Here is a 13,143-nt window from a genome sequence, read left to right as displayed (position 1 = left end):
TGCATTTCCTAAAATATGGCGCCACTGGGAAGGATGGCTTAAATTGGATTTTCATTCATTCATTCATTCATTCACTTTCTTTCTTTCTTTCTTCACGTCAGGGAGACGTTCAGATCATTTCTGTATCCACTTTTGTACGTCTGCTGGATGTGCAATAGTTTTTTTAACAGTTTTTAACCTTCACTATTTATGTCACTTGGACGACAATAGTGAACGCTAACAAGACGTCTAAAAAGACATCGCAAAAACTTTCATTCTGGCTCCTCAGTGGACGTCTTTTGAACGTTCGACAAAGACGTTAAATTTACGTCTTTTGGACGTGTCTTTGCTCAGTGGGTTCTTTCTTTCTTTCTTTCGAGAAATTCACAAAGATCCGTTCGTTTGTTCACTCACATTTGTCAAGCAATAATAAACAAAACAGCCTAATCATTTTGACAATTAAATAATTTATCTATAGTTTCGTTCAAATTAATTTATTCAATGTTCTTTTTCTTTCAGCGATGGCAGTCTCGTGATGATAAACCTCAGGCTGACGTTTCCTTCATTTACAGTATCTCTGACTGAGTTTTCATGTTTCTAAGTCGCGCGCAATTGGCACCTTCTGTTGCATGTGACTACCTCCATGAAACCGGGCATCAAGCTCAAGATTCCTGTGCCAGTCAATTTTTATTGTTACAGCTTTGAAGTGCGCAGGCGCAGACCCGGGGAGCGCGGAGCCTGCAGAACTGCGTGCGCTCTGTGGCTCACTTCCATCATTTTAGCTGAAACCCAAAAATACCCCAGGCTTTAAATTGCACTTGGCAGGATGGTTGAACGGGTCGTAATAAGCCAAGCTATCAGAACTCTTCATTATTGTCAATTATGTAATAGACAAAAATGATCCAATCTCTGAGCATAATTCAGTCAAGAGTTTAAAGTGTTCAAGCAATTTGTTTTTCATATACCTCTTGTATCGTCATACGCAGCATGTCAAAATAATGAAGCCTTTCACGAGTGCAGCTGTCGAAATGATGTAGGTGTTTCTGAGGCTTTGTCTCTGTCCCTCATTTATCCAGCTCCTCCCTGTAGGTCTTCTCTTTTGTTTAGGGACAGTGGAGTTCGTTTGAGTTTTGCCAGCCCACTTAGGGCAATCGAGACGCACAGCTGTGGGCAAACAAAGTCAGCTTTTATAAGGCTTTAAGAAACCATCATAGAAAGTTTTATAAAATATTCACCATAAATCCCGACATCTTCATTATTTTGACGTCGAGCAAGCGTATACTGATATCATCAAGATTACGCGTAAGACTTTCTTCCTTCTGTTCATAAATTATAACATTCCACTAGTTACTGTAAGTGTTCAATTCACTTTTTGCTCACTTCAGATGACATTACCTACATTTACGGTAACTCTGACTGAGTTTTCCTGTTTCTAAATCGCGCGCAATTGGCACCATCTGTTGGATGAGACTATCTCCATGGCATCGGGCATCGAGCTCAAGATTCCTGTGCCAGTCAATTTTTATTGTTACAGCTTGCAAGTGCGCAGGCGCAGACCCGGGGAGCGCGGAGCCTGCAGAACTGCGAGCGCTCTGTGGTACAAAGGACCCATAACAGTCAGGCACGGCGCAGCGTTACCATGATCTTCTCCATCCCACCGATAGATTCCCATCCCGCCTGCATCACTTTAACGACCAGCTTCCACCAAGTCCGCGAGCCTGACCGACGTTGCCCGGACGCAGAATGCACGGGGGAAAAAGAGGACTGGTGGCACCACAGAACACTTTTTTGGAAAATATTGTTCGTCGCTCAAGTGGTAAGATGATCGGTTTCTTCAGATTGCAGTACCTGATAAAGCAAAGAGGCAAAGTCTCATGATGTCTTAAGATATGTATAAATTCTCTCGCGCTTTCTTCGGTGCTTAGGTCTGTTTGTTTTTAACTTTAACAGTGTATTTGCTCAGAATTATGCGTAAAAGTAAAGTTTGTACGTTTCTTTCTATAAAAATGGGAAACCTAATTATTTATCTCATCAAAGTAAGCTTGAATATTTACATACGACGCAAGTATACGCACAGTAACTTCTAGATACTCTTCTTTGTTGACTGTTTAATAAACTTAATATTAATGTTTAATATTAAAAACTGAGCTGCAAAACAGGAAAACAACCGTGAGCAAAACATGACTGCACCATTACCATAATAATGTTAATTAAACGCTGTTAATGGCACATTGCCCGGTCGCTTCCCAAAACATTACCTTTACTATTGCTGTCCATTAGCAGCAACAATGTATTAATGCATCAGTAAGGCTTTATTATTTTATGACGTCTACAACCTACACACGGGATGAATCTCACACGGGGAAACATTTACTTGCGTCAATTGACGTTTGTGAAAAGTGCGTGTTTTTTATGTGGAGTCACGCAAACAACCATTTCGTCACACGAACAACATTTCTAGCTTACGTAGTAAACTTTAAACCAAACATTTAAGCTGGGACTTCGTTTATTGTGTTTGATAGGAACTTGACTATTATAAATAAAAAATTTATAAAATTAAAATAATACAAATATTTTTAAATTAAATTATGCATTGTAATCAGTTTTTAATAGCATTTATTTTCAGTTTTATTTATAATAATAATAATAATTATTATTATTATTATTGTTATTATTATTATTAATTTTATCCAAATTAGTCAAAGAGGGACTAGAATCTACATGTTCATTTCTCGGTTGCTTGTATCATTAAATTATTTTTGATCATAGCAAAAGTTAATTTAAAGGTGATACGTTTTATTTTTTATTTATTTATTTATTTATTTTATTTTTTGGGCTGCTCTGCAGTGGATCTTCTCATCTGTGAAGGGCTTGATTCCTGTAGTGTGAATTGCAGAGTCATTTTGTGTCACATACTGTACATTTTCCGTGTGAATCTGCCACAGGTTCAGTATGGGTTTGTGAACAAGGACCTCACCAGCAGAGGTCACACATGATTACTGCATCAAAAGCTATTAATATCCCTGCACTCATGTCTCATACAAATACACAAACTTAAGTTGAAAGCACACATTTGGGTGTTTTGGTATATTGAGACCAGACAGTTTTGTCTGATAAACTATGCTTGTGTGTTTTTTCATGTGGTGCCCTCAGCTCATAATACCATGCCCTGACATTTGCTGTAGGCAGCTCTCTGAACCGCAAGGGTCTCCGGATCTCCCACACACTCTTTACCAAATCTGAGGCAGAGCTTGTATCTTTTGAGAAAAAAAGACTCTACATTATTTTTTATAAATCCTAATCGCAGTCACTGTTTTAACGAGATGTCGATGTTTGTATTCTGCGAGCTCCCCTGTCACTGTGATCATCGTTTAATGTTTAATCGATGCAGTGATTGGAAGAATTTAGAATTCTAGTGCAGATGAAGTTGTTGAGCACATCTCATACACTCACATCCCATTACTACTTCAAATATGCTGCCAGAATCTGAATGGGCTGGATAATTAATTCTTGTGTTTAAATTTACATTTATTTTCTTGTCATAGGCTTTTTAAATAGGGAAGTTCATGCATTCTGTATCTGGATGAATGAACTCTTTCACAGCCGTCAGTAGGCACAAGTCAAAGTCAAGAAGAGTCAAAAAGTATGTAATGCCTGTCAAGAATAAAAATGAGAGGTTGAGTGTAATTAAAAGGCATGGTAAAAACCTCATCCTTACCAAAATTTCACCAAGGAACATTTAAAAATATATCTAAAGTCTGTGCCGAATAGCTGCCAATGAACTGCCAGCTCCAAATGAGGCTCCATGCTGATGGTGATACAATTTTAAAATCGTATGGATGAACACTACAAAATTATCATAATGTTTTAGAATTATTTACAATCTGATTTTGCAGCTATAATAAGCCAGTTGTGTGCAAGAGTTAAATAAAGGAAGTGAACAAGCACTGTAAAAAAGAATTGTTGGTTTAACTTGAAAAAGTTCATTGAAATTAAAAATTTGAGTTAATACAATGAAGGCGATTGGTTTATTAAACAGAAACTCAAAATATTATGTTATCTGAACTACATTAATTATCTAAGTTGGTTTGACAAATGTTATGATAACATCATGAAAATATTTTTTTTACAGTGAGTGTGAGTTTTTTTTTTTTTTTTTGGAATAAATTGGAACGAGTTTGGCAGGAACAGGATCTCAGCGTAGTTGGAAACTACAGAGGTAGTAGAAGTCTTTTATGTTGTCTTTATGAAGTTAGGATAGTAAGGTTTCAAAAAATATTTTTCAAAAGATGAGAAATGATTTGGTTTGACTTTAAAAGAGTACTACTTCTTTCATCATTTTAGTTGAAACCCCAAAACTCCTCAGGCTTTAAATTGCACTTGGCTGGTTGAACGGGGCGTAATAAGCCAAGCTATCAAAACTCTTCATTATTGTCAATTATGTAATAGCTGAAAATTATCCAATCTTTGAGCATAATTCAGTCAAGAGTTTAAATTGATAAAGCAATTTGTTTTTCATATACCTCTTGTATCGTCATACGCAGCATGTCAAAATAATGAAGCCTTTCATGAGTGCAGCTGTCGAAATGATGTAGGTGTTTCTGAGGCTTTGTGTTTCTGTCCCTCATTTATCCAGCTCCTCCCTGTAGGTCTTCTCTTTTGTTTGGGGACAGTGCAGTTTGTTTGAGTTTTGCCAGCCCACTTAGGGCAATCGAGACGCACAGCTGGGGGCAAACGAAGTCAACTTTTATAAGGCTTTTTACCTTACATATCATTGTTAGAACAGCAAAAGCAGTATTTCCATCCAATTTTCTTATGTAAGCATAGAAACAACTGTGGGGAGTTTTAATGTGGGTAAAGAAGCTTTTTGTATTCAGGTTGATGTTTGGCTAATCAATGACAACGGGGTTCTCACTGACTGGGAAATTAAATGATTTCAAGAGTGCTTTTTCACATTGAGGAAAAGCTCATACCTGTAAACCAGCATTTAAGACTGACAAATAAATTGCATATATTGTGTTTGGTTATATAGTATGGTTTCAGTGTTTTATATATATATGTATATATTATTTTTTAATAATAATTATTATTATTTTAATGTCGTTGTGTTGTTATTTTCAGTATGCAGTGCTATATATTTTCTCCCACTCTTGTACTCATTTATTCTCTCTCTTTTGCGTATTGCGTATGGGGCTTATGCAATATACCACGGCTCGTCTGAGCATGGCTGCCCCCGGCCATCCTCAGCTTGCTCTTTTGTAGCGCTTGTCACAGTGTAAGGTATACATGCACGCTACACACTCTCAAAGAGAGAAAGAGACACACACACACACACACACACACACACACACACACACACACACACAAAGGATATTAAAATATGTTAAAAAGAGAAGTAAAATAAATAAGATGGAGAACAAACATATACTTTAGCAACAAACTTATGAAAGGGAAGCTGAAAGATTTAATGAAGTAGGGTTTGTGTGGTAAAATGAAACTTTTGAGAGAACCAAAAAATACCCTTAAGGAGATCATAAGACTAGTGTCAGAGGGGAAAAGATATGAATGCAGATTAGAAAGCCAAAGCAGAAAAAAGAAAGTACCTTAGTGCTAACCACTGTTTACAGAAAGCTGGTTATGTTTTGTGTTCAATAAACCAGAGGGAACCCAATATCTGATGTGTATCTACACTGAAAATAGTCTTTTTTACATGCTTGGGATCCATAATGGCCAACAGAAAATCGTTTTCACAAAGATCACAGGCGCTAAGAATGGTGTACTCCGTGTAAATATAGGTTTATCTTAATAGGATCTGTTTCTTCTTCCACTTTCCCTGTAGTCATCCTTTCATCCAGAAGCAGGTGCCCCAACCTGCTTCCTCGTAAGCAGTGCATGAACACAATGCAATAGCATCACATACACAGAGAAAAATCAGAATGCATATGTTAATGGATCCAAAAATAGAAGAATGTATGCTTGTTCAATGTCATCACTTCCCACTGCAGAAGAGTCCAGGAGAAGACACTTTGTACCTCCTAATATCAGCTGTAGGGAGCATGTACTTGGTCTCCAATTGCCCCACCATCTTCTTTTTTAGCCTAGAATACTAGTAGAACATCTCTGACAGCTCCCTCAGAAAGTACAGGCTGCTCTGGGCTTTCTTCTACAGCATCACTGTGTTGACAGTCCAGTCCAGTCTGTTGTTCAGTGGATTTCCATGTATTTGTGACTTTGTACCATCCCCATTTTTCCATTCTGGATGGTTGCTGTATAAACTCCACTGTCTCACTTAAGTTTAATTGCTGGTTGTTTTCTATAAGAATCGGGTTTTGTTTTGCTTTCTCTCATCTTTGTAACTGATTGAGCCTACAATGGAGAAATTAGCATAAAATTTAAACTAAAACAAAATTGTATAGGGTTAAAAGAATAGCAAAAAAAAAGAAGAAAGAAAAACAAGAGAAAATTCTGTCATTATTTACTCGCCAAACCCATACAAAATGCCATTTCAGACTTCCTTCCGGGGATGACAAAATGCAATGCTATCTCACGGCCAATTTGTACGTATTTTATGAGGTGGCTAATTCATACGACTTCACTCGTAAAAATTCATATGATTTGTCTAAACCCCAGTCACGGGTACGTTTAGGGGTGGGTTAGGGGTAGGTCATTCGTACGAATTCATACGAATTTGGTAACTCGTAAAATACATATGATTTAGCAAAAAACGTACGAATTCATACGAGCCACCTTGTAAAATATGTACGAATTGCTGTGAGATCGGGTTGACAAAATGAGTTGTAGAAAGTGTTTTGATTACAATATACCCAATATAAATAAATGAGGACTAGATCTATCAAGATACAAAAAGCACCATAAAATACCATAAAATGTTCCTTATGACTCATGAACACATTTGCGGTCACATCAAATTCAATATGTCGCATTAACCCTTTAAAAGGAAGAAAAAAAAGAACAATGCTGCTCACTATCTACATTACCGTTCAATGTTTGGGGTCAGTAAGATTTTTTAAGACTTGTGGCAGTTTGGACAAATGTGTTTTATTAAAGGTGACATATTAGCCCTCAGGAAATCTCAAAGTTCGTCAGACCTGGTCTGAATTCTCTATTGGAATTCCAAAGTGTACGTTTCAGATTAAATTGACAACTATCCTCAAAGCCGTTTGCTTGAGGCAGGACCTTCGGTTGGAGATTGGCAGTGGTTATTTCCTAATGCACATGCCGTGGACATCTTTCTTCTTGCTGGAAGTAATGGAGTCAAATGCTGACACACACAAAGTGTCACGCCGTAATTGAATAGAGAATTATAGAGAGATAAAGAAAGACAGTGAGAGGCGATGGAGCCAGAGAAAGGTCACAAATTGTCTGACAGCAGAGAGTCTTCCGCACAGGGTTTAATAATCAGTGCAATTTATAGATCTACTGTTCTCTTTTGTCAAACCTAAAAGTTTTGAATCTGAATCATGGCCTGTCTTTCTTGTTAGAACACTGCATTCCAAATGTCAAGAAATAACTTTTTTTTTTTTTTCTAGAGTGCTTCACAAATGCTAAGAAATGTGAATGACTTTGAATACATAAAAAACATGTGTGAGGCCAATAATATTTCTCTCAAATGTTGTTGCTCTAGCCTAAGAGAGTCGTTTGAACAAACAGTTTCATATTGAACAATATTGCTGACTTGTGTGCTCCCAGCATGCATTGCAGCAGGAATAAATTGCGTGGATAGTGTTATGATGCAACGTTTTGTCTTTTGCTGACTTTATGCTGTTGAGGTGTATTGATTGTCAGCATTATTTAAGTCTTGCGTAGTCAGACGTTTGACCTGTGGCATAAGACCTGGGGCCAGTTGCATAAACATAGCCAGTATGTTAAATCTTAAGAACTAGTCTGACCAGCTAGCAGTTAGCCAAGTGGCATTCAGCCTTACTCTTCGGTATCAAAGCAGACCAATCTACGTTTTTATGTAACTGACTTAAAAAAGTTATGAACAGTCTTAAAGAAAAAAAAAATTGATGACTAAGTTGTAAGACTAGTCTTAGCAGTTTATGCAACCGGCCCTTAATTGTTGTAGCTTATTGCAAACAAGTGCTGCTTCCGAAATCACATATTATATAGTAGGTACTGTTTCAAACTTACTTTATGACCATTAAAATAAAAGTGTTTTATATAGTATGAATGTGTGTAGTATGAAATTATGAAAGTATGAAATTCAGACATACTACATCCACCATGCTGTCATTGCCATCTTCACCTCCACAAATCCTCTACCATGGCCTCAACTATCTACCATGGGATAGTAAAGTGTTCATCTAATGTGCACTTCAGAATCTTGCCAGAAGTAGTAGGTCATCCAGATAGTTTTTGCCTACTGTTTAATGAATACTATGAATTCGGACATACTACTCGGTTCACATACTGTTTTTCACCAACTATATAGTATGAATGTAGGTATGTAGAACTTCCAACTTTAACAGGAAGAGACTGTTACTGACATTTAAAGTGACCAACCACAGTTTGTTAGTTTTTATGGCGTTAAGGCGTGGGTTTAAGGAAATATATATTTATTAAGAGGAATTTAGGGACAGGTTTAAATGAAATATATATTTCATTAAACACGCCCCTAAATGCCATAAAAACAAACAAACTGTGGTAAAATATATGTGTTGATAATTTCTGACTGAAAGAAAAAGGGAGTTGGCAACCAATCAGGGGTGCATTTCCCAAAGCGAACTATGGCCGCAAGTTCCGTCATTGGGACTTACGACATTGGGCCGCAAGTTCATTGGGACTTACGACCATATTTGGCTAACGATGCTTTCGGGAAACGCACCCCAGATTAGAACTTGCTACTGTTAGTGATGTTTATTTGAGTTTTTTTTATATGCATTTTTTTATATGCTTCTAAATGAAACTATTACATATAATATGTAAGGGATAATGTACATCCAGCCGGTTGTTATCGCAGAATTAACCCCTTCAGACTGATTCAAGACCCCTCCACTTCACGTCGGGGTCCTGATCACCCTGTCGGGGTTTATTCTGCAATAACAACCGGCTGGATGTACATTATCCCACTTATTACATGGCTACTTGCCACTTAAGTAAATAATTAGGAAATATTGATCTAAGTAGAAATATTTTATTAGCTCTTTAAACGCAAAGCTTCCGCGCAGAGAGCAGTTGCTAGCAAGCGGCAAGTTCAAACTAGACGGACATTTAAGAGATATGGTACGGTCATACCACATATTATACGGCATTTCGCCCCACATAAATAATTATGGGAATAAGAGATATTGATCTGAGATGAAACTGATTTAAAATCGTACCTGTTTGTTATCTTATAATCCATTACAATGAACAAAACAATAGTCGCAAAATGGCAGCAGCTGCGTTTGTATGAAATGAGAGAGCGAGTTCGCCATACCGGATGACATAATTAAATAACTGTACACAAAATATTGATTTGACTGGGTTTTAATATTTTATTAGCTCACCAAACGCAAAACTTCCACGAGGAAAAAAAACGTTCCTAGCAAGCATATAGCGCTGCAAACTTCAGTTACCCGGATGAGCCTGTGTTATCTGTTTTTAGCGGTTGTTATCTGAGAATAACATGCCGCTGGATGGTGCAATTGACCAATCAGAATCAAGTATTCCACAGAGCCGTGTAATAATAATAAATATTTGCCTTGCTAGATATTCTCTTCCTCACAGTTTTTAATTTCCGTCTTACACATAATTGATGAAAATAAAAATAATTGATAAATTGTTGAACAAAAAGTCTGTAGTACATTTTGCATTTAGTCAACTAATTTTTTTTTTCTCTGAAATTTACAAGTCATCCAGTGCAAAATGGCTTAACATAACTGAAAACGCATCACGTTGCTCAGCTTTGATTTTGAACTGTTTCCATTTTTTTTAATAGTGAATTTTATTATGTTGCATTTACATGTGTTTTATTTATATGTGCAAGAGAAGATGCAGCTGTTTCATGAGTTTGTGTGAGTGGGCAAGTAAAGCGGAAAGAAAATGATATGTATATATGTAAATGTGGCCATGTGAGTGCTTATATGAGATGTTTTTCCTGTAAACACTGCTGTGGAATTGTGGAGAGCAACCTAGCAGCTGTCTGTTGGCCTCCCACGTGGGGTTGGCACGCACATCACTAAGTCTTTCATCACTGTCAATATGCCTCTTATTCACCATTTACACAATAAGCTTTCGGCAGCATCCCATATCACACATAAAGCGCTGATGGACTGCCGTAGGCTTCACGTGGATCTGGAAGTGTGATCAATGTGTAACAGCCACTTGGGCTATTTAAGGTCTGCATCAGCTGATATGAGCTGATCTTAAAAACAACAAGACTAATTCAATAGAGACACAGGTAAGCTTAAGTGTTCATTTGCCTCAAGTGAGATTATAAAGATTAAAGTCATTCTAGTCTCAATATTCCATTGATTTCACATGCTGCCAGACAAAACAGCTGTGTCCTCTTATGGCCTGTGAAATGGATGCTCTTTTTGCCTTGAGGTGGATCTGTGCAGTCTGTGTGTTGCATTTCTTTATAGCGGGGTTCACGAAGACATTTTGAATAATGTTTCAATTGTCTTTGTCCATATAATTTTAATTATAAGTAAATAATGTTCATAATAATTAGATCGCAAATGTTTTGTGAGGCAGTGTTATTTTAGTTTCATTGGGATATCATTATAGTTTTTATTAATATTTTGAATGTTTTATTTATATATTTTTCATTAACACAATAAGCTTTTCGAAGCACGCAACACATTCATATATATATATATATATATATATATATATATATATATATATATCAGGGGCGTTTCCTCCGAGGAGGCAAGGGAGGCAGTGCCTCCTCAAAAAAACTGGATGAGAAAATAATTGATATCACAAAAATACAACGCAAATGTTACTAAATTTGACATTAAAAAGTGTAAAAGTCACTCGTTTTTCTAAAGAAACACTGTCAAACAGCGACACCCGCAGGTAAAGTTACAGCAGGGAGTCAGCGTCTCTATGCTTCCCTTCAGCTCATAGAAACAAAGCAGAGCCCCCTAAGAGTGCGGTGGGTTTAGTGGGGGGTAATTGAGAATGAATGGGGGAAAGTCTATGATTGGATATGATCGGTTATGATTGGACATGACTGGTTCGTGCGATAAATCCCGCCTCTCGTTTTCGTGCGCGTTCTCGTCGAATCGGCCTGAATGAAGACAGTGATGGCGTTAATGGGAAGACTAATTAAAAAGTAAGTAAACAACTGTCACTTAGATATCACCGCTTTGTATCATGTCAAAATCAAACTCGAAATGGCCTAAAAACATGATGACTGAGGGGGTTTTAGTGAGCAATCAGCGTGGTGAAATTAAAGGTACATCTTTGTGTCTGTGAGTGAGTGACCAGTGTGTACAAGCTTGATGACTGCTGAAAATAAATTGACTATTAAAAATAAAAGCTTAATATTAGTATAAAAATAATATATATTGTTTAAATTGTTACTGCCTTTAGTTATTATTTTGGAATAAATGTAAAAATGTGTAAAAACACTAACTTGATGAAATTTATACTTGGTTTTAATAAATAGAACATTACATAGTGTAAAAATAGAACAAAATAGAATTGTATTTGGTCTCTCTTTTTATGTAATGTTAACTTAAAATTGTGTAACAGGGACATAAATGAGGACATTTTGAAACACCACCGCATGCCACTGAGATATATATATATATATATATATATATATATATATATATATATATATATATATATATATATATAAAATAGTTTATTTCTGCTACAAAAGAAGTGATATCACCATCTACAGGGCACTGAAGGTACTATATCTTGTGCATTTTGCTCTTACTCACCCAAATTTGTCAACAAGACTACTTTACGCGAATGTGAGTGCATTAGCAGGTAGTTGCGAATTCACGGGTGTTTCATATATGAGATAAGGACATGACTGCAGGTGAGGTCGGTGATGAAGCCGAAACCAGCACATCCAGTGCAAGTAGGCTTTTTAAGCTTTAACGTGAAAGATTTACGTTATTTAAAAAATCCATGACATATTTGGACCGATTTGGACAATGGGCGGCGCAATTTTGTTTAGCTGCACAGTGTGTTCTATGTCGATGACGTCAAATGGTTGCACTCTGTGAGCTACTGTCACTGTCCTATTGCTATTTTTACCGCAACACAACTCGGAAAATAATATATGATGCCACATTGTGCAGCTTTTGGTTGTAATTTTCAGTTGATGAGCCACGAGAGAAGCGATGTAAGTCTTTACTGCTTTACTAGCGATAAGAGGAGAAAAGAATGAGAAGTTGATGAATGTGGACAAATAAAACTTCCTAAAGATCTGCGTCTTTGTTCTCTTCACTTTAGCTCTGGTGCCTTTGAGGCTTTTAGTAGACCACAGCTGAAAGAGCTTACCCTTTGGCGATGGATATATGTGTGTGCTTTATATGTGTGGGCAACCTATAACACATCTGGATTGAGACATACTGCCTCAAAGCTTGTGTGTGCCGTGATGTATGAGATATCTGTGATTGCATAAAACAGCAGCATCTTCTCAGCATGTTTAACTGTGTGTATGCATTCAGGTGATCAGACGATTTTTACATGTCAATCATACATCAGTAGTTCGAATAGCCACAGAGACATTTGCACGTCTTCAATGTTTTCATCCTCACTAATTTTGCGCTTTGACTCAAATTGAAAAGGCTGATCGGGTTTTTACAGAGCCCCGCACATGACATGCAAGAAAAAAAATTAAATAGTGCGCACGATTTACTAATTCGTTCCCTCGATTTACTAAATCATGCGCAAGATTTATAAAACAAGGGAACAAAGTAGTAAATCGTGTGCACGTTTTAGTAAATTGAGGGAACGAATTAATAAATCGTGCGCACGATTACTATTTTTTTTCCTGCATGTCATGTCCGGGGCTCAGATTTGAAAAGGAGCCCCGCTGATATTAAGACTTATGCGTTACTAGATTACCGTTGCACCAAAACATACAGATAAAAAGCCTCAAAGTCATCAGGGCTAAAGTGAAGAGAACAAAGATGCAGTTAGGAAGTTTTATTCGTCCACATTCTTCACAACTTCCCATTCTTTTCT

General features: G+C 37.0%; 1 protein-coding gene across 1 annotated transcript in view; it reads left to right on the top strand.

Annotated features, from left to right (window-relative positions):
• Nucleotides 1–22: 22 nt before the first annotated feature.
• kcnh5a (potassium voltage-gated channel, subfamily H (eag-related), member 5a) overlaps nt 23–13,143 on the top strand; it is a 113,563-nt gene continuing 100,442 nt past the window's right edge. Inside the window, exon 1 of the mRNA XM_051875355.1 lies at nt 23–1,795. Within this exon, the coding sequence (XP_051731315.1) occupies nt 1,723–1,795 (73 nt within the window). The 5' untranslated portion in view covers nt 23–1,722. The remainder of the gene's footprint in view (nt 1,796–13,143) is intronic.

The sequence above is a fragment of the Ctenopharyngodon idella genome, chromosome 20 (genome assembly GCF_019924925.1).
Source record: "Ctenopharyngodon idella isolate HZGC_01 chromosome 20, HZGC01, whole genome shotgun sequence".
Lineage (NCBI taxonomy): Eukaryota > Metazoa > Chordata > Actinopteri > Cypriniformes > Xenocyprididae > Ctenopharyngodon > Ctenopharyngodon idella.
The sequence above is the reverse complement of the archived record's forward strand: the minus strand, read 5'-3'. Positions and strand labels throughout refer to the sequence as shown.